Here is a 20620-nt window from a genome sequence, read left to right as displayed (position 1 = left end):
CACGTAATAATATAACATTCGTAAATGGTAGTATCAGTTTGAAAACACCGGCTGTCTTTGTAAAAGACAGAATGGTCTAGGGAAATACCTCGAGTAACTAAAGGATGTGTTGAGCGATTGAGTCTTACACATAGTCCCAAGAAGTCTGTTCAAAAGGATATTCCTGAGACCTAGTTCCATTTTATTTGCGATTACAACTACGTTATTATAATTTAGAGTACAAGCTCTACAGCCTACAGTTTAGGTGCCAAATTCTCAGCATATGTTGCAACAATAAGATGATTTTATTGATCGATTTGTATTCAGTGATGACTTGACATTTCGCCAAAGTGATAACTCATTATGTTCACACCTCTAGGTCAGAAATTCTCTAAAAGTGGTAGAGTTGCAACAAGAGTCCCCAAAATTAAATGTGTTTTTAGTATACACCAGGACCGATCTTTTGTGGAGAAGCAACTGTTAAGAGGGGTTTATCTTGGTGTACTACAATTACAGCTCTTTCCCTTGATTTTACAACAAGATGGTGCCTCATAGGTCAATTGGTTAAAATTACATTGTACCTAACCACTGTGGGTCAGATGACATACACGGTTTGTTTTGCATGTCCTCCACTTACACCAAAACGTGTCACTGTATAATGTTTGCCTTATAGGATATTAAGTTTAAATGTTCCTTCCATGCTAGCTGACCTACCCGACTGATAAAAACAAGATCAAGGTCGTTGGTTTTTCTTGTATACATTTGTTACTATAAAGTTATTTCAGAACAGGCATTAAGGTGGGAAGAGAAACTCACCTTGAATCATGTGCTGTAATGAGCGCATATAAAACAAAGTTATGCAAACATAAAAACTGCTGTTTTAGTTGAATCTTCCTTTGATGTATCACTTGTAATAAAATAAAATTAAAAATATATTACATATTCCACTAAGTTACAACACCTTAAATCCTCAATATTCACTTTGAAATACCATGTCTATACTAGGTATTAACTCAATATGCCGACATATTTTATGGCTAACAACTCTCAGTTCACAATTTTAAGTTTAAAGCAAAATTAATGCCTTACATTTTGAGGCAGCTGCAGTAATAGTAGGCAACCACCACCACAATCGAATCAGAGCACTAAATTATCGATTAGAAATGCCTAAACTAACAAACACAAAAATCATTACTTTTATAAGTATAAAAACATTTCAACTATACTGTAATTTGAAATACCTATAACCTAATTTGGTTCACATTTTGGTTTCTGGCTTCAACATTTATTTAATCAAGAATATTGGTTATTCATAACTCTATCACTGCTTGTTGTTGAGTTCCTACCTTTGACCTGTTAGTTTTTAGAGGTACATTTCTGTGCACACTGTTCTCGAATTTCATAAACTTGTCCATCACATACTCTTCAAGTTGTTTCAGTTTTAATCGTCTCTTAATGGCCTTCATTTCCCATACCAATAGAGAACCTGAATATTTCACGAATAATTTCCCACGTTTGATTCCAAGTAAACATTCCGGTGGATGGTGTGCTGTAAAATATTCAGCTGTCAATTATTTAGATCAGCTGTTTTATTTAAACTAAAACTGTCATATTATGATCCTTGGGCGGTCGCGGCACGATATCGTTTTGCGAATGATCGATACTATCGATCCGACATAAGTAATTCAACAACGAACAACGAAGTATTGTGGCTTTTTACTGCAACGGCGGGCGGCGTAGCTATCGATCTTTTTTTTAATTACTATATGATTACATATGCAACATGTTTGGAAAATGTTGACTAAAACCTCGAAAAGTGGGAATAATAAATGTATCAAAACGTTTTATCTAAAGTACCACTATTTGTCGTTTTCGTAACGTGTGTGAAATTACTTCCGTAGGCTATCTATTAAGCTTACGTTGTGGAAAATAGATAAGCGGATATAAAAATCTGCCGCCCATGGCTAGCCACCCGTTATAAACAAAAATAAATAAAGAATGAACGGAGTTAGAGAATTCGATGAAGAAGTAATGAACACAAAGCTGAAAGAACTGACCACCCGTTAGACCAACACTGCGCCGTTGATCTAACAAAGAAAACAACATAAGATTGATGATGGATAAAACCACTTTTTATAAATGAGTAATAAATCTACCGAAGGACAGCGCTGATCGGTTTGAGTACGATGCGGCTCAGATCACGTGGTCTGTCTGGATGAGTCAAGTTTGCCTCACTACTCAGTCACGGTTCCGTAATTACTGTGTTGTGTTTACAGCGCGAACTTTGGCGTAACTGATGATTGAGGATGACGCATTTACGGCGTTCGGCGGTCATCTTTCGACCGTGGCCAAGCCGTATGACTGACAATCGTGTACATTCAGCCACATTTGGAGTAGAATGCTTGAGCTGACATGCCAGATGGTGTCTTATAAGGAAATGGGTTATGTGTAGTTATTTCCACTGAACTTATCGAACCCTGGATGGACCGAGTTTAAACATGAACGCAATAAAACAAATCAGCGTTATTTTACAGAAACGTCCCAAGGAAATAAGTTATTTAAAAAGTTCGTGGAAAATAGAGCCTTCAGATTGAGGAATTTAAAAGCTTAAAAGGAATTTAAACTATACACACTTTAAAGTTTAATAAACTACAAGCATCATTTTTATTTTCTAGTCGGTGATAACAACACTTTCTGCAAAGAGCAAGATTAACCTCCTCTTTTCATAATAAATTAACAATATATCAAACCTATTGCCTTAATCATTCAAAAATTAACTCCAATAATTCTCAAGAAAGATAGAAAATATTGCTTCTACTATCAATGTAGAGATACTATGTCTCATGAACATGTTTATTTATATTCACCAAAGTTTAGGCAAAAATGTCAAATTTAAAGTAAAAACCAATTGATTCGTAATTTTAGTGTGTCCCTTCACCCTCCTCCGATGACTACGCTCCAGAGAACAGCTGCTATGCCAGTGACGGCTGTGTCACTGTAATGCAGATCAAGATGTTACGCAACAGCGCGAACTGTTAGGTGGTAATTAAACGCAGCTACAACCAGAGGCCTCACTGTCGCAACCGAGTAAACCGTGTGGGCAGTGACAGTGGTCTCTACTCGCTAGACCGCGCCGGTGAAAGGCGCACATGGAAGCCCACGTGAGCTGCGGGTGCGAGGACACCGTCCGCAAACTGTGATGACGAATCCTAAGAGCGCTTGACCTCGACAGGATCGTGATCCTGACCACGCACTCATTCTCTCAACTGTTCTCGTACACAACTGCTTCACTGCTTGATGAAAATAATAAAAGATTTCACGTTTCAGCACCAGGGTTGTCATCAGAAAATTCGTTCCAGGTTTTTGTTTGAAACTTATTAAAAATTGTATTTCAAGGTTAACACGACTTGGATATTTGATATAATTAATTATGTTACGAAAAGTTGAAACGCTACGTTTTGAGAATACATGTCCCCTTCTTTAGGTGTCCAAAAGTTATAAAACAAAGTTAAGAATGAAACGTAATAGAACTATGATTGATGCCAAAAACTGTCAAACATTCATTAATTTCAGCTGCCGCGGACTGCTATAATGAACCTATGTCATTTTAAAACTTTATTATTGGCCGTGAGTTAAGAAGCTAAAAATGGGGGAATGTTGATAAGTAATAGGTATCAGAAGGAGGTTCTCTTTTTTCAGTATTTCGTAAAATGTATGCCCACCAATGTAACTGGAAATGTTTCTTTCAGTAGACATATTTTTCATTAATTAGTTACTGTAGTTTGTTTCTTCTAGCAACAAAAATGCTGACACTGTCCTGTATTACCAACGTGTTACGTCTCAAAGGACTAAACGGAGTGCCGTTATTGCGGCTAATATAGACTGAATGTAGAAATAGTCAATAGATGGGAATGGTGGAATTTCACTATCGCGGTTACGCATGGGCACTGCTGCTTCATACTGCTGACCTGAAAGTCAATTTCCTAACTGTTAGGAAATAAGTGATTATTTATTTTGTTTTCAAATATAAGTATTCATTTATTTTCGCAACCTTTTGCATAGCATTCTTACGGCTATAAAATATTCTAAAACCCCGAATTAAGTAGTTTATTTAAAAATTGTGTTTTGAATGTCATTCATTGTTGGTTTGGTTTCATGTTTCAGGATATGTAGAAATAAGTCATATTAGACATAAGCTATTAACTACTGACATACTGTTAGTGTATTGTGATAAGCGTGGAACATAGACGGCACGGAGTGAAGTACTGCTATTATCAAAGGACAATCAAAAGCTGGACTGACTTTATTTTCATGTTTTTATTTGTATTGCCCTTCCACGCTACTTGAAACTCTGGCAGTGTAGATTCCATTTATGTCATTTGTACTTGTATTTTTGATGGAATAAATTATTATTCAATTTTATAGCCTATTCAACTCGTGACCTGTACATTGGCTATTCTAAAGCACCTCGATCTGTTCGTCAAGAGGCTAACAATACTCAATAGAACCTTGAAAGATCACAGGGCAAACCGAATGAAAAACTTAACGCCGGTAACTGAACCAGGAGCAAGATCAAAGTATGCAAATATAAAAGTGTACCGAAGAAAGTCGACAAAAACTTGTTCCAAGTAACGAATGTATTTTGAAACATGAATATGTAGACTCAATTTGTACAATTTGTCACTCAAGTGACACACGGGAGTGCTAACTGAGGTGGAGCGTCACTTGTGTGCATGTAACCAGCGTATGACTACCTATAGTGAACGTGGCTGAATTAGGAGACTTCAGAAATGGACATGCCGGATACCGAGAGAGCGAGTTTCGAAACCAGGTTGTTCAGAAACTGCGCTTCAGAACCAGAATATTTATGACAAGTCAGACAACTCTATAAATTAGAACTGGTAGCCTATTCATGAGTGTGCTATATAAGTAAAGCATGTGGCTATAAACGGATCAAAACTACATAAAAACCTTTCACCGTATATCGGAATAAATGCTTCATTAAACTGTTGACAAACCTCTAATTATAACATATGTGGGGTTACCTTTTAAAACTCTATAATGTTATCCTTAGCTAAAATTTGTCTTGTTTCGGCAAATATCCGTGCTAGACGAATATTTAGTAAACTGCAAAATTCCTGGAACCATCAGTCAACTAACAGGTGATAAAAAATGAAAGGAAAACTTCGAGGTCAGTGGGTTTCCGTGCCGAGAGACACGTACACCGGAGTCTGGTTGGAGTCCTGAACCCCTATACTAGTACTAGTACTCGGACGCTCTACAGACACTTGGCTTTTGACAAGTGACAATATTTTGCTTTCTTTGTGGAATGTGGGACATTAACGATTTCGGGATGTCTGACGAAACTGTAAGTGTTCCTTTCACCAGGCTTTCGTTTCAGGTCATTTAATCCCAACCAAGGTGAGTGACAAGGTCAGCTGGAGGTGGAGGACATCTTTCTACTTGCATCATCCCGATACGGCACCTATGCAGCTCGGCCGTGACATACTTGACATAGGGGATTTGCATTTAACCGTCTTGTTTACAATCATCTGACGCACACACGTAAATGGACCCTGTGAGACAGACACACAGCACTTCTCTTGTTTCTCTACTAAACTGTAACAGCATCGATCTGAACTGAGGAAACTATGCGTCAAAGTGAAAGCTGATTCTGTAAAAAGTAATTTATAATACTTGTATTGATGATTACCTTGGTTTATCAAGGATTCGCGTTAAAATTAACACTGTTTACAATTTAAAACAGGTTTCCAGTATTTCCTACTCTTCTTTCAACGGTGCCTTGGATGTATTTTCCCAGCACGATCAGGTGGATATTAGTAATTGGTAGGCATCACGAAGAACTTCATAAAACGCTCAAGCCAACTATGATCACTGCACTGATGATAATTCACGATGGTGATATTTGCATTGGATTAAAGTAAATGTAATTAATCAAGATGGTAAAAAGGTAGAGTGTGCAGAAGTTTGGAGCCAAACAGTTTTCCTCTACGACAAATGACCCTCATCTGACCAAGGTCAGCAAGTATTACTGATGAGCACCCTGCAATCTTCCGAACAGATTACCATTTTTAATGTTCAAACTCTACATTAACATACAAATATAACTTTAAGCTCCATCATCTACTGTAGATAGGTTTGAGAAAATTATTGGTATAATATAAAACTACATTATTACGCAACGTTTTATTTATTTTACACGGAACACGTAAAACATCAACAGGCGTCATTCACAAATATTTATTAATTTTATTTAAATTGTATAGTATCAATGAGACAATGCTTTACTGAGTAATGTTTTATGAACTGTAACGAATAATATGGATAGTAAGATATACTAAGCTCAATTTTTTGAAAATCTTTATGAATATCAGCCACAACGGGTCTTGCAATAACGGGGGCTTACATACTTTATTGGTAAAGCAATAAACATCGAAACAAGAAAAAGGTTTAGTTTCGGCCAAAGATTGAGGTCAAACTTCTCATTCATAAACATCAATATTTGTATAAATACAAAATACCGAGTAAAACTAATAAGTTGGCTCCTAACCTTCAATTATACTTGCATAAAGGGAATTGGAGGCGTGAACTTTCCTGTACGCGAATGTTAAAACATAATCTGTCGGAGAGCAGGAGCGATAAAGGAAGGGATTACTGTTGACAAAAGCCGATTCTGCAATAAAAACCGAATTGGCCATTACTGTCGCAATGGCGGTGTAACAAGTTGTTCATCCGAGTTGAAAGGAGAGTCAGGGCTAGTTAACAGACCGGAACTGTAGATGAAAGAGTATCCTGTGCCCTGCTCCTGCTGCCCGCCCTCATGTTGTGCGCACTACACTAACCAGGCATTACAAGGTCAAACGTGCTTTACATTTCATGTATGTTATTGTTTAACGAATCAATTAAAAACTTTCAAGTAAAATTCGAAATTGTAGCCAATTTGCAAAATGTCTATGTTTTGCAACGTATTAATAAATCAGGTATTTTTATATAAACAAGATACTGTTAAACATTACTTATTGCAATTTCTTCACGATAACAGAATAAAACTAGTAATAAATAAATAGCCTTAAAGTATAAATGTAACTGAAAGGACACTGCCACCCGTCCTTGTTATACAACTATTAAAATATAAATTATTCATCCTCATAAGTCATACCTGTAACTTTACCATTATACGTCGAGTATAGGCTATAAACCGAAACATAAAATAATAAGTGACTAAGATTTAGATCTAGACAAGGGGAGAGAGAAACAACTGTAGCTCCAGCCTAACACCTACTAGCGACCCGGTACTAGCGCCGTCGGTTATATAGCAAACATGGACAAGTTGACGATACGTTAATGGCCGATAGATAACGGCGATGAGTAGAAGTTTATTTTTACGCCAACAGAATCTGCAAAATCACATCCACACGATCAACTAGCGTAACCGCACACTTGACTACCGTACGATACAGATAAGGCACGTACTGAGTCAGGTAGATAAGACGTGATGTAGGAAGATGCGACATTGCACCATTCGGCGCGGTTCCTCTTAAGTAGATGAGTCAGAGAGTTGGTAAATAAATCAAGAGGAGCCATAACTACGATATATCCTGAGTTTAGGTTCAACATTACGTCAGCAAGCTGATGACCTTGTGATTTGTACACATTGCGTAAATAGTACAGATGAAAATTAATGGTACAGAAATCGACCATAATGTATTATAATGCAACATAGTTCATCATTCTAATCTATCAGTATCTCGTGCTCGTTTTAATTGTCATGAGTGATAGATGAGGGCTTTAATAATAAATGGCCTACTTTGTTATTATATCGTTGTACAATGGCAACCTCATAAACAGTAAACAGTACAGTAATTCCGATTCTTAAAATAGTATTTCCCTTTTTTAATGTACCAGTGTGCTGCATTGTCAAGAACACTGCAAAGATAATACAATATCTCGGTATTAGTAAAGCTTGCAGGTGTTAAAACTGTTCTCATTAATACATCAATGTTCCATGCGGCAAAGTAAAATGTTAATAATGTATTTAATTGCCACATACAATACAAAAACATATTGAAATACAATAAGTTAAATACTGGTTTAAGAAATAACAGCTAAATAATTGAAATTGTTGTAATTATAAAACAAAACAAAAAATGGAGGTAACCATTTCCTGTTGGTTCATATAACAGTCCAAAAAAAGTAATTTAAGTTTTAGAAGAGAGTTTACAAGTCCATCGCAGGGTATCAGACAAGACAACTGCTGTGTCACGCGAAGGATACAAACGAACTTTTGATTAGCCTCAGTTGAACTGACAATGGCTGGCATGAATAAACGTCCATGAAATAAATTCTTTAACCCTTTCACTTCCCCGGAGTTTCCACCTCTACTTCCTCCAGTGATAGATAGTGTCGGTCACTTCACCTCCGCCTCCACTGCCTTTCTCCGTCCACGCCATCACTCAAGGTGGCTGTGGAACCTACAGCACTGTCGATCTCATTTCTGGCTGGACAACTGTGAAGACTTAAAAAAAAAAAAAAAAAAAAACTAGAGAAACTTATTTATCACACGGAGAATACCAAAGGCAGACAGCTTAAAGGCTACTAAAGGTCTAAAAATAGGCTGGTTCAGACAAAACCGGTTAATTAGTTTGGACGTTTCCAGCATTTAATGGGCGGGAAAGGCGATAACAACAAGACGGGAAATCCTAATAGCGACAACAACCTTTGTGTGAGCCTGTAAACATCACGTGGGGCCTGTGCGCAGTCGGGAGCATGTAAACATTACACTGATTATTTTGGGAAATTAAATGAATTCTTTTTGGTCACGTTGGGTTCAGTTTTGGTTATAATCTAATCTAATCACACTAAGTTTATAATAACCAATCTTTCGCGATCCTGAACTTGAAAAGCAAATCTATTTCACATTAACAACTCTGATCTTCCCATTTCCGAAAAATTTTCCATATTCCACATTAGAATATAAATTAACAGCAATTGTCATATACATAATTATAAGCAATAACTTTAGTTCTGTCAAATATTTGTCATAGATCCAATAGTTTCTATAATACATTAAACAAACAAGTATTATTTATGCATGAAATAAAATAAAATTTTCAGAAACTGTTTTCAATAACAACAAAAAATTACCTACTATGGCCGCTGCGTGAAAGTGGAAAAAAAACTTTGACCACTGACTAATCAAAATTACTGTTTCTCATGGCCGACCTGCGTTCAGAGGACCTAGACGCTCAGGAAGTGGTTGTCAGTCCTCAAGTTATTATTTATCTAATGTCGCAGTGAAAGTATTAAACACAATACAAAAATTATTACCTTCTACAACCAGGCATATTATTGCTATAAGTAGTTGAGCAACTCAGGTACGATTTAAGCTCAAACTGGTTTACTGAACATTCCGTATGCTCTACACACACTTAAGTGGCATTATCAATTATTGGTAATCTAAAATTTAAATAGTAACATTACAATTTAGAAATACCTCGATGCTATATGCTAATTTCCAATCGGCGCCAGCGATAAGCCTCCCTGGAGGCGCTGCGACCCGTCATAGGTCTCTTGGTAGTAACGGAGGAAGAGTCCCTGGGCACCGAAAGATTGTTTACCTGAACATACCAGCCCTGACCTTCAACGCTGTTTGTGCTCTCGCGTCATCGATTAATTAAAGGTGATTGACTTCTCGAGCACCAAGTCCGTTCAGTCTCTGAGTAGCTCTAGACGGTCCTACCAGCTCATAGAGCCCAGTAGACCCTAGGCTCACGTAGGCTATACAACCTCGTGATGAACCGCAACCTCTGTCAACCTCATGCAGACTAGCCTCACTACATCCTCGAACTCCTCCGAGGCCATTCTAACCTCAGCTTAGTCTATTCTTCACGTGTCCACACTTTACATGAACTCTAATCTCAGTCGACATCCTCTCATTCTTACTCACTCAATCATTCCACATTCAGGGTTCACCCTTGTTCTGTACAATGTACATAAACCAATCCAACCTCGTACTGAGTCTATACAACTACGGGTTCTTCAACAGTAAGTTGAGCATCAGTCTACTTCCTTGAACCGCAACTACGATATCCGAGTAGAGCACTTTGCTCTCTCTACACCACTAGTCCACAAATATATTACCATAACATTTGAAATCTTGATATTGTTTAGTTTTGTTGTAATTTCAATAAACTAATTTCAGTATGTTGAAAAATAAAAAGTGCTTTTAACGCAATTCCAAGATAATGTTTATTTTTTATAAAAAGAAAAGAAAAAAAGACTACAATATACAATAACGGTGACATCCTCAGTTCCTCGTATATCCCTCGGTACATACATTAACATACTGATAAAATTAGTTGATAAAATTCTTTACAGATTACAGCATTTATATTATACTTACCTCTATTTAATTTTTATAGCCACAATAATGTATTTTATGTGTAGTTATTTTTTGACTATATTATAAACTAGTTAGTGCTCTATTGTATGTCCGGCTGAATAATGTAAATCTAGTTGGGAACATACAAAAATATTAAAAGTTCTACTTGAAAAGATTGGAAAACATGCATTGTTGGTTCGCATTCCTTACAATTTATGATATTTACAGCATTGTAAAAGAAAGCCTTCCGTATTAGAAGTGTTCAAGTTAGAACAATGAAACATGAACTAGAACACCACATATTCTACTTTGATTTATTGATAACTCCGATATGAAACTGGTGACAATGGAAGGCAATGTCTCATACTGTACAGTAGTGTAAAGTGTTGAGGATTTACCTTTGTTTTCATCTTGAGGTACTTGGCCAGCTTCATGATCGCTGCACCTGGCGACTTGGGCTTGGGCATTTTGTTAGCCAACGGGTACACTCGCTGTACACTCAGAATAGACCACTGTCACTTAGTAGGATTGACTTATCGCAACGACTGACAGTCCAGTTATAGCTTTGATGTTGCCGCTAGGCACAGACTCGCGAGTTGAGTAAATTTCTTGTCCAGTTTAAGGCGTAGTCACAAACTCAGAGTCGTTAACAATGAAATACTTGAGGTCGCTAACAAGCAATTTCCTCTTTACCATATTCACACAAACAGTTCACAAATACCTGCAATTGAGTAAACGTAATGATGGTGTGTGCTTTTGTACCATATTTTTATATTCTCAGTTTAACATATTAAGACCAATATTTCGGAAATAGAGTAGTAAGATCACAGAGTAATAAGGTATATACTTACTTAGGTATATACCTTATTACTCTGTGGTAAGATTGCGATCGATGAGAATGAATTAACAAGTCACGAACGAAATAGAGTAAAGTGTACAATATAAAAGTATTCAAAAGCTGTTCAACAAAATAGGTTCCAACATGTAACTGATTTGCGCCTAATATATGAAAATGTATGATTTTAAAATTACTTTTAAAAAGTTTTAACTGTTTTAAACTACCAGTAATCTGGACATAACGCAAAGTAGGAATTGACATATTATAGGAATAAGAAAAGGCAAGAAATGGGCTAACATAAATCACTGTAATTATAATACTAATTCCTATACACAATGAAATTGCTTCTTAATTATACCCCTTAGGATTATGTTGAGGAAAGGATTAGTTAAAGGAAGGATAAGAATGACACTAAAACCTACGTAACATCTTCTCGTACTCAAATACTTCCACACGAAAAATAGTGAAACATAGATGTGAGATTGAAAATTAATCGGTGACATTGACATCGATCGGCCATAAAAGGGACTGTGGATTACACTGTTGTTTATATCGTGTGTCAACACACAACGTAATATTACTTCTGTTTGGAACGCATTATTCATGATTTTTTAACTTGTACAAAATACAACTGTCCATGTGTAAGTAAAATTTGAAGGCATAGACAAAAAACACGTAGCGATTATCCGCCACGGTTTATATTGTACAGAGCATCAATTTACTATGTTAGTGTAATACATTTTACTTTCCTTATTAAATATTCTCACTATACTTCTAATATTTTGAAGGAAAAAATATCAGACAACATGTTAGAGATGTAGCCTTGAAAAGTGTTTTATAAATATGTATAACACAATATAAATAAACCTTTTAACACTTTTTTTTTGTAAACTTTTATTTTTCTTACGATGTACATTTCAAAATCTGTGATTTCATCATCAGGTACTAACTCAATTAGTGTCTGATGATGAAATCACAGATTTCGAAATGTACATCGTAAGAAAAATAAAAGTTTACAAAAAAAAGTGTTAAAAGGTTTATTTATATTGTGTTATACATATCAGGCAACAGATAGTGTGGTGGGATTGTACTCGAGACGGGAACGAAATGGCGTGACTCGAATGGACAGAAGGAACAGGAGATGTCTGCATCACCGAAAGAACATAACGATTTTTGTCGACGACAAAAAAATAAAACAAGTGTCGCGGAAGATTTGTAGACTTCTAGTGAAAAACAAAATTTGTTCCAGACAAGTCGATCCGTAGACGATGCAACGTGTCCGTCTTCTTTTTGTTGTGCGCACTACAACATTATCTGCAACTTCGACACAGGTGGGTGTTTACAACGGGATGAAGTACTACTTATTCTCAGATGAGGAGACGTATTACACAATCTCAGAGTAGGCGTTACCCGACAATACGATACGAGTGACTGACTGGATCGCATTCCCTTGGAAATGTGAACTGAATGGAAGAGGAAAACTATTTCGTAACGGAAAGGTTGCCAATTGTTGCGGGGCTCAGGTTGCCCCTCATACTTGTCACACGTATCACTTCCAACCTCTGCTCTCTACCTTTTGTGACACATTACATCCAGTACTGCATTTTATGCTGCATACTCTAAGTAATCCTACTGCATACTTTGATGGGAACTATAGGATAGACGAAAATACCTTACTAGAAATTCTTGTTTAGGTTAAGTTGTTATAAGTTAATTATATGGATCTTGAATATAAAAATGGAGAAGTATGTCCGTTGGAAATAAATAAATAAACTAGATCGACTGTAACTCACAATGACCCCCACTGACATTATTTTGGGGCAGGGTTCAGCTTCTGCAGCCAAATCTTTCCACATACACCCAATCCGGTTAACATTGTTAATATGCAAATTTCCATCCTGATTCAGAAATAGTGTTTATTACGTAGTGTTATAACCGTAGTGTCGTTATTTCCTCTCCACCTACCGTTAAGAAAGAGGCGCGTTGTAGTGTGGGTGATCGCATGACTGCCGCACTCATGTTGTGGCCGTGGCGGTAACACACTCTCACACACTCAGTACACTGTCAGTTGCAATACTAACTGACGAGTCTGGACACCGGCAAATAGTTTTACTCATTCTACTGGCTGCACTCCCAAGGACACCGACTCTTATTTCCAATTATATCACCAGCATTCGTCAGTTATGCCACTTTGTGGATCGATCGGGGGGAAATTTTCCACTGTTTTCCAGTGGAAAGGCCCAACATTTGGCAAGCGATAGGCGATATTGCTGTTGAATAATATCAGAACACTATTATCCAAACTGACTTTACATTTATAATATAATCTGTATTTTTCTGGCTTGTTTCCGCACGAGAACAAATATCCAATTAATGTCTAATAATAAAAGATAACTAATTCTTTATTTAACAGTGCAAATCATTCTTGGCTGCATATTGTATTTCCATGTATAAACAACTAGTTATCACGTAACATTATTTATCAATTGAAAAATATATTTCTGGATTATACTGAATGAGATAGGAGTAGAAGTATAAAGAGATGAAGTGTCCATGTAAATAAATTGTCAACATGCACAAAAGACTGATATATAATTAATCCACTATTATATATATAGTGTACAATATATAATGTACGTTATGTAATATACGTTATGTACAATGACGTTTAAGTATGAGATGACTAATTTTATACAAGTAAAACTATATTATAAATATTTCCGATAAGTTTAAAAATATAAATATATTTAGATAGTGAGGTACGAGAACAAAATAATTTTTGTTGTCTAACCAAGTAATTTTTTTAAAGTTCAAGCAAAGGCACATCAAAACATTAAATTTTAAATTGAAATTCAAGCGTTTTTTGCCTTTAGTGGCATAATACATATATAATGCCCCGTCTCAATGTCAGAAAACATTTTACAGATCTTTTAGGAGTAATGAGAGAAATGAGGATTCAAAAATTGTATTTTTGGTTATAGAGGCTAATGCCTGTAAACTAAACCAAGATTATTGCCGTGTAGGTTAAGAAAAGGTGGAACAAAATCAAATGAAATATTTTATTTTGCCAGAACATAGCAAAATGTATATCAATCGTCAAAGTACTATGTGAATTAAAACATTTTTAAAACACCCACACCACACGGAAACCCCAGTCAAACTTACAGTACTCTCACTTATACCACTTTCATTTTTGCCAATTTTCCCCACTTCCAGTGCCGGTTGACAGTATACAGATTGAGCAGTTACCCACTTGTATGTCGTAAATTCGCCAACACTATAAAACGCTTTGGGCGCTAAAAATAGTTACAAGTGCGCTTTTAACGCCTTGGGCGTCGACACATTTTAAATTGATTCTGGTAATCTTATAGCCAAACACTCCTGCCCTTGAGGGCAAGTGTTCGCAAATCACAGTCGTGATTGTCACACAACCAAGATCACAACCACGAGAGGTCCTAAAGTATGGTTCTCTGGCACAATAAGACATAGTCAACTCCCCCTCACATTCCATTAAAAACCTTCAATACGTAGACCGAGCTATTTCTGTCATACACCAGCACCGAGACCGCATCAGCCAGCCGCTGTACCACAGCGCGGGCCCGCGGGTGGCTGCACAACCAGGTCAATGAACCGTTCACTCTACTGGCGCTGGCGTACCGAGCTATTTCTGTCCTAGACCAGCACCAAGACCGCATCAGCCAGCCGCTGTACCCCAGCGCAGGCCCGCGGGTGGCTGCACAACCAGGTCAATGAACCGTTCACTCTACTGGCGCTGGCGTACCGAGCTATTTCTGTCCTAGACCAGCACCAAGACCGCATCAGCCAGCCGCTGTACCCCAGCGCAGGCCCGCGGGTAGCAGCACAACCAGGTCAATGAACCGTTCACTCTACTGGCGCTGGCGCACCGAGCTATTTCTGTCCTAGACCAGTACCGCGACCGCACCAGACACTTTCACACAACTTTCCAGGCTCTGCGGAGCCTCCTGGGCCGTGGAGGAATTCGAAAGCGGGTTTGGTCTGCACGGACGTCCTTGGCGACAACCGCAAAGAGGATCGGATGTGAACTGCTGGGTGCAGATCGATAACACTTTACTACAAGAGGATTAACCGTACTATAGACTAGTTTAAATTCTGGAATAATTATTAGTTTTACCTTTTGTTTGATTAGGCTATTCGGTAGAAAAGTTATAAAATAATCTTTTGATTGCCCATATTTTGCTGTTAACTTGACACAATGTATATGTTCCATACTCTGTGAGACCGGCACAGTGAGTGTAATCTTTAAATAATTTATAAATAATTTTTTACATATATCAAAATGTCAGGAGAAATTTTGAGATTTTCAAGCTTATCGCGTTGCAATCTATATACGTTGTTAACCCAAGATGTGAGATATTAGTACAGATGAGCGTCGCTGGAAAGCTTCACGCAGAAGTGACGACGAAGATAACAAAAGATTTTTGATAGTTAATAAAATAGGAAATTCTAAAAAAAAGCCTAGTTTGAAATTTATGTGTAAATTCTCAGTGTTCTATACACAACACCTAAGGAGTGAGTGGAGTGAGCCAACTGCTGAGAATGTACGTTAACAAGTGTCGCTACCGAGCAACGAACAATTTCCCGCTATAGCCTATTTATTACTTCCTGTATATTAATTGGTTATCTATACTGAGAAGATAACTCGCACGACACAAATGCGAGTACACTCGCGGATAATAAGTACTTATGAGTATACCGAAGGTAACGATTTCCAAGTTGCGGATGTTATCAACACAAAGAGTGCGTTATGTGTACGCATTGACTATTGTGTCTGCCTGTTCAATTAAACACGTGAATAAAGGCTTTAAAATGTAACAACGAAAATTATAACTTACATAATAATATTAGATTTTAAACAAAGAACTCTACTACACTGCATTTTCGTCACTTATGGAAATATGAGAAGGTACTACTAACATGAAAAGAAACGGAGGAATCTAAATATAGTTTTAAAATGTGAAATTTTATAGGTGAAAATTTGTTATACCTTTTGGTAACATATAACGATGGCAAATGTCCGAAATCCTGTTATCCTTTGAACCCTTCCATTGTCAATAACAAACTTTACAGGTCTTGATGAAACGAAAACAGAGAAATTTTAAGTTACACGTTTTAAACATTTGTGTCTTTTAAAACTATTTTTCTCTAGGATTCGTCTTATATAAACAATATTTCAAAGAACGAAACTGTTAAAAAATTACAATTTCTATTTGCAGTTATCATAAAATACAGGGTTCTCTACAAGAAAAATTCATTTGATTACCATACTGGAAGAATGATACAAATTTAAGAATTGGTTAGATAAATATTTGTTTTGTTGAGTAAACAATGGGTTCAGTTCGTTTAAATGTAGCTGTAGCCTATCTCTGCAGGTTTAAAAGATCCAAATGGAGGCACACTATTAAAAATTACCCCGCATACAACTGTCATAAGTCGAGCCATTAGAAACTTTACAAACTCACTGTGCTACTTTATATATTAGCGGAAACTTCAACAATGATAGATAGATAAATCAGGGAACGAGTAAAAATGAGATAACAGTTTTTGGAATGAAGTGATTTATACGCTACCTTGTAAATTCTTGAACAATATTGTTATTGTTTATGTCGCGTAAATGATGTAACAACAGTGTGTACGTGGTATCTCACCTTCAGTAAACAGAGATACTTAAAAATTAAGATATGCGTAGTTTTACACACCTAGTTTGTTATACAAACCCCTTGACCCCGAAGCAGGAAGTGCAGTAGGCCTACAACTGAGGAAGTACAGAAAGAACTAGCCATAACCGGTGGTGTACAAACAGTGACGGCGTCGGTTGTAAACACGTTAACTATGACAAGTGGTGACTAAGGGTGGGACTTTTACGTCACAAAAGCTGACAGCACGAATTTTCTACTAAAACTAACATCTCGTAAATAAGACACGCTAATCGCTGTAGAAGTTTTAACGGGAATCTCTATTCCCTTTGTTGACAAAGGGGGCAGAAATTAATCATGCAACCCGCACCTTCACTATCAAAATTTAACTGCACACACACAGTCTACATTATTACCAAGAACTGGTATGAATGCAGAGTCACATCATAAAGGCATTTCTAAATTTACTTAAAATTGTTTCTTGGGACAAGACAACATACAATACAATGCGAAGGTTTTAGTTAGAATCTAATAACTTATAAATGTTTACGTTACAGTGTTATATTTTTGCAAGGTATTTGCCTTTTTTGGATTTAAATTATCGCTAAATTCAAAAGAAATATCTGTACTGGTTTAGCATTAGGGGCAATATTAAAATGTTAATGTTACATTGAACAAAAAGGTCCCTTATGAGTGAGCAAAACACTTGGCCATACACTGTACTGTATATAAATTGATGGTAAACCAGAGAAAAAAGAATGTTCAGTGTTCAAACAAAACCACCCAGTAAGTGAAGAATCAAATTCAGATTTGTTGAAATTTAATAATAGTCTATATCTACGATTATTTCAGTTATTTTAAAACAGCCACTATTTTCAATCATCTTGCTATTTTGATCGCTGGTAGGCTTAGATATCAGGTATATACTGTTGTAAAATTTTATGCAACCAACCTAGCAATTAAACATTTTACGAAACACACACACACACACACACACACACACACACACACACACACACATTTTGTTTCGCAAAATGTTTTCTTGTGTTTGGGTGCATTTTATGAAACCATAAGGAATAGCCCAAAGCGCAGTTATTTCTCGTAGCTTTGATATCTCCCACGGCTCGCTGGAAGCAGTAGTTTTCACATCAGAGCAGCTTTCGTTGCCAGTCAGTAAGGAATGAATATGAAGTATCGTTAAGCGGATGGGCTATCAAAGTCGAAGACAGGAATGTGCTTCATCGCAGTGGCCAAGGCCCACGCAAGGTAACGACCAACGTGTATTAGCAACCTTCGGCTCTTCCTCGCCCAATCCAACAGTGGCGCTCTTTAATTGGCAAAACGCTGCGCCGTAAACACTATTATTTCTCCTCAATATTAATGCAGTGTTTTCAAGGCGGCAGTTTACTGAGCAAAAGGCGTGTCGGGCAATTGCGTGTTATTATTACTTGTCCGAGCTAACCATCAAAATTAGTTTAGATACAATGAAGACTTTAATAGTTACTTCAATATGAAGAGAAACATCACTGTAATTTTGACTCAAGCTGTACATTTCCGGAATTGAGTGACGGAAATTGTGTTTCAAAGTACAAATAAAACAATTGAGACGAACTACGTTGAGTCTACTTAAGTAATATTTGGTGATCCCAGAAAAACTTGCTATCTCATTTCATCCTTTACAGAGACACATGCATATTCAACGATTAGGTATATATATATATATATATATATATATATATATATATATATATATATATATATAGTTTAAAACCGATTAATTGTTATTTACTGTCTAATGTCTACAAAAAGTCCAGTGTAATAAATATAAACGGCCCCTTCAAGTTCATAACATATGTTTTCATAACAATTAAACGCGTAACATTTTGCGAACAAACTTTGAAAACTGTTTTCTGTACACTTGAGTCTCTATCACATTATACAGTAGCAATGCTATAGTAATGAATGACAGTGACATAGGACTCACCCGGATCATATTGAAAGGCAAGGGTCTACACACGAACGTGGCGGTGTTGGCTACCGACATGGCGAGGGCGACCTAGACCTACTGCAGCACAGATCTGCCGGGGTTACTCTCTACCGCGCGTTGTTGATACTGTACCAGAGCGTCTTGTATACTACACCCGCCACGCCGCTCGCCGTAGAGTTTACATACTCCCAACAATCAAGGCCACATATCACGGTACTATTTGTACAGCACGGTAACAATCGTCATACATTATTATTACGTCATCGCGGTATTTTAGTCACTATGTCATACGTATTTGACGTGGTTCATATAAAGAAGTCGGCAATACAGACCCACAGTGTTGTCGGAGAGCGCAAAAATATTTTCCAGAGGGATTTAATTCAACGGGAAATAGTAGCACTGTAGTAGATGACTAAACATAAATATTATAACACACATAGTTATGTCAGGAATATTTACATAACACAAATGATGACATCGAGGAGGTTGAGGCATGTAATATTGTTACTTTTCCGTCATCACTGGAACGCGTATTTACGACATATGGAATTGGTTCCAGAAAGTGATGATTACTCAAAAACTGTTAAGTTTACGATTAAGTAAAGCTATGCGGCTTCTTTGTCAATATCTCACCCAAGTAATACGTTATTGTCTGGGATAATATTCAAATTTTTATTTTGACAAAATCGTCTTCAGTCCGATTGTTGGTACTCCCAATCATATAATGTCTTCATGTTTTATAAATGTTTTTAAAGTTATTATACGAGCCTAATGGCCATGTAACAGAGTCTGGCGATCTGAAGCAGGATTCTGGCTCTTCAGACAACAACGCCCTCTACTTTGTGTACAACATCCAGCCACCTTCTCTGTCCATACTAACAGTGGGAGAAATGAAAATGTTACCGTCTCAGGTCTCCTGGAGATTCCTCCCGGATTAACAGAGAACGAAAGTTCATAAAAAATATTTAAAAACGACAACAACAAATTTAATCATATTATGTGGGAGTACATCTCTACCATATAAAAGGGCGTTCCGCATATATGATGCAATGTCCAGGAAGGTAGGTGGACCAGTATCGGTCAGTGCAAGTGTACAGTGGACAGGCCTTGGATATCTGCCAGAGAGTTGCAGTCCGAGGCTACCACTTGGCGAGAACCCAACACCGGGCAGGTAGAAATCTCACGTCCACAATGAGTATTTATGCGTTATCAGTAGTCGACGGCATCACCGCATTCATTCGCAAGGAGTTTTATTTAGAACTGAAGGTCACTTTTAACTTTGTACAGCGAATTTCATTTAGCGTACACATCATTCTTATGTGCCATTAAAAGTATTTCTCGAATCCCCGTACAGCAAGAAACACAAGTGTGTGACTTAAAAACAACGCATGACCAAGTGAAAGTTTCTATAATGCGCTCAGAGAAGCTAGCAAAAATTGTACTTTTTACCTTCATGACCGAAGTGGTAGATAGAGGGAGCAGTGGTAGTGTAGTGCACAATAGCCGATTACACGTGTACTGCACTGAGACGGAACGAGACGTAAACAGAGCGAAGCTGACCTTCTGGCTTATCAGAGCACGATCAGATCAGCTAAATCGCATTACTATTCTGCTAGCTATTGACATAAAGCGCGGCAAGCACAAGCTTCACTTGTGTAGTGTAACTAACTATACTATACACCACGTTGATCTTTTTCAAATAGAATGGTTCACAAATAAAAAGAAAAGCAGTACGGAAT

At 37.1% G+C, this 20620-nt stretch overlaps 1 protein-coding gene across 21 annotated transcripts in view; it reads right to left on the bottom strand.

Annotated features, from left to right (window-relative positions):
* Positions 1 to 20620, bottom strand: part of LOC124359309 (TLD domain-containing protein 2) — a 498415-nt gene that overhangs the window by 15928 nt on the left and 461867 nt on the right. For 2 of the 21 annotated variants that reach the window (XM_046811953.1, XM_046811954.1), the window contains exon 2: positions 10780 to 11102. The exons of 14 other annotated variants lie outside the window; for them this stretch is intronic. In XM_046811953.1, coding sequence (XP_046667909.1) covers positions 10780 to 10848 — 69 coding nt within the window. In that variant the 5' untranslated portion in view covers positions 10849 to 11102. Of the gene's footprint in view, positions 1 to 1325; positions 1516 to 7159; positions 7190 to 10779; positions 11103 to 13184; positions 13254 to 18878; positions 19014 to 20330; positions 20355 to 20620 lie in introns of those variants that run through there. 5 more of the 21 variants (XM_046811959.1, XM_046811955.1, XM_046811956.1 and 2 more) reach the window with 5 other exon arrangements.

This window comes from Homalodisca vitripennis, chromosome 4, assembly GCF_021130785.1.
Source record: "Homalodisca vitripennis isolate AUS2020 chromosome 4, UT_GWSS_2.1, whole genome shotgun sequence".
NCBI lineage: Eukaryota > Metazoa > Arthropoda > Insecta > Hemiptera > Cicadellidae > Homalodisca > Homalodisca vitripennis.
Note: the sequence above shows the minus strand (reverse complement) of the source record. Positions and strands in the feature narration are given on the sequence as shown.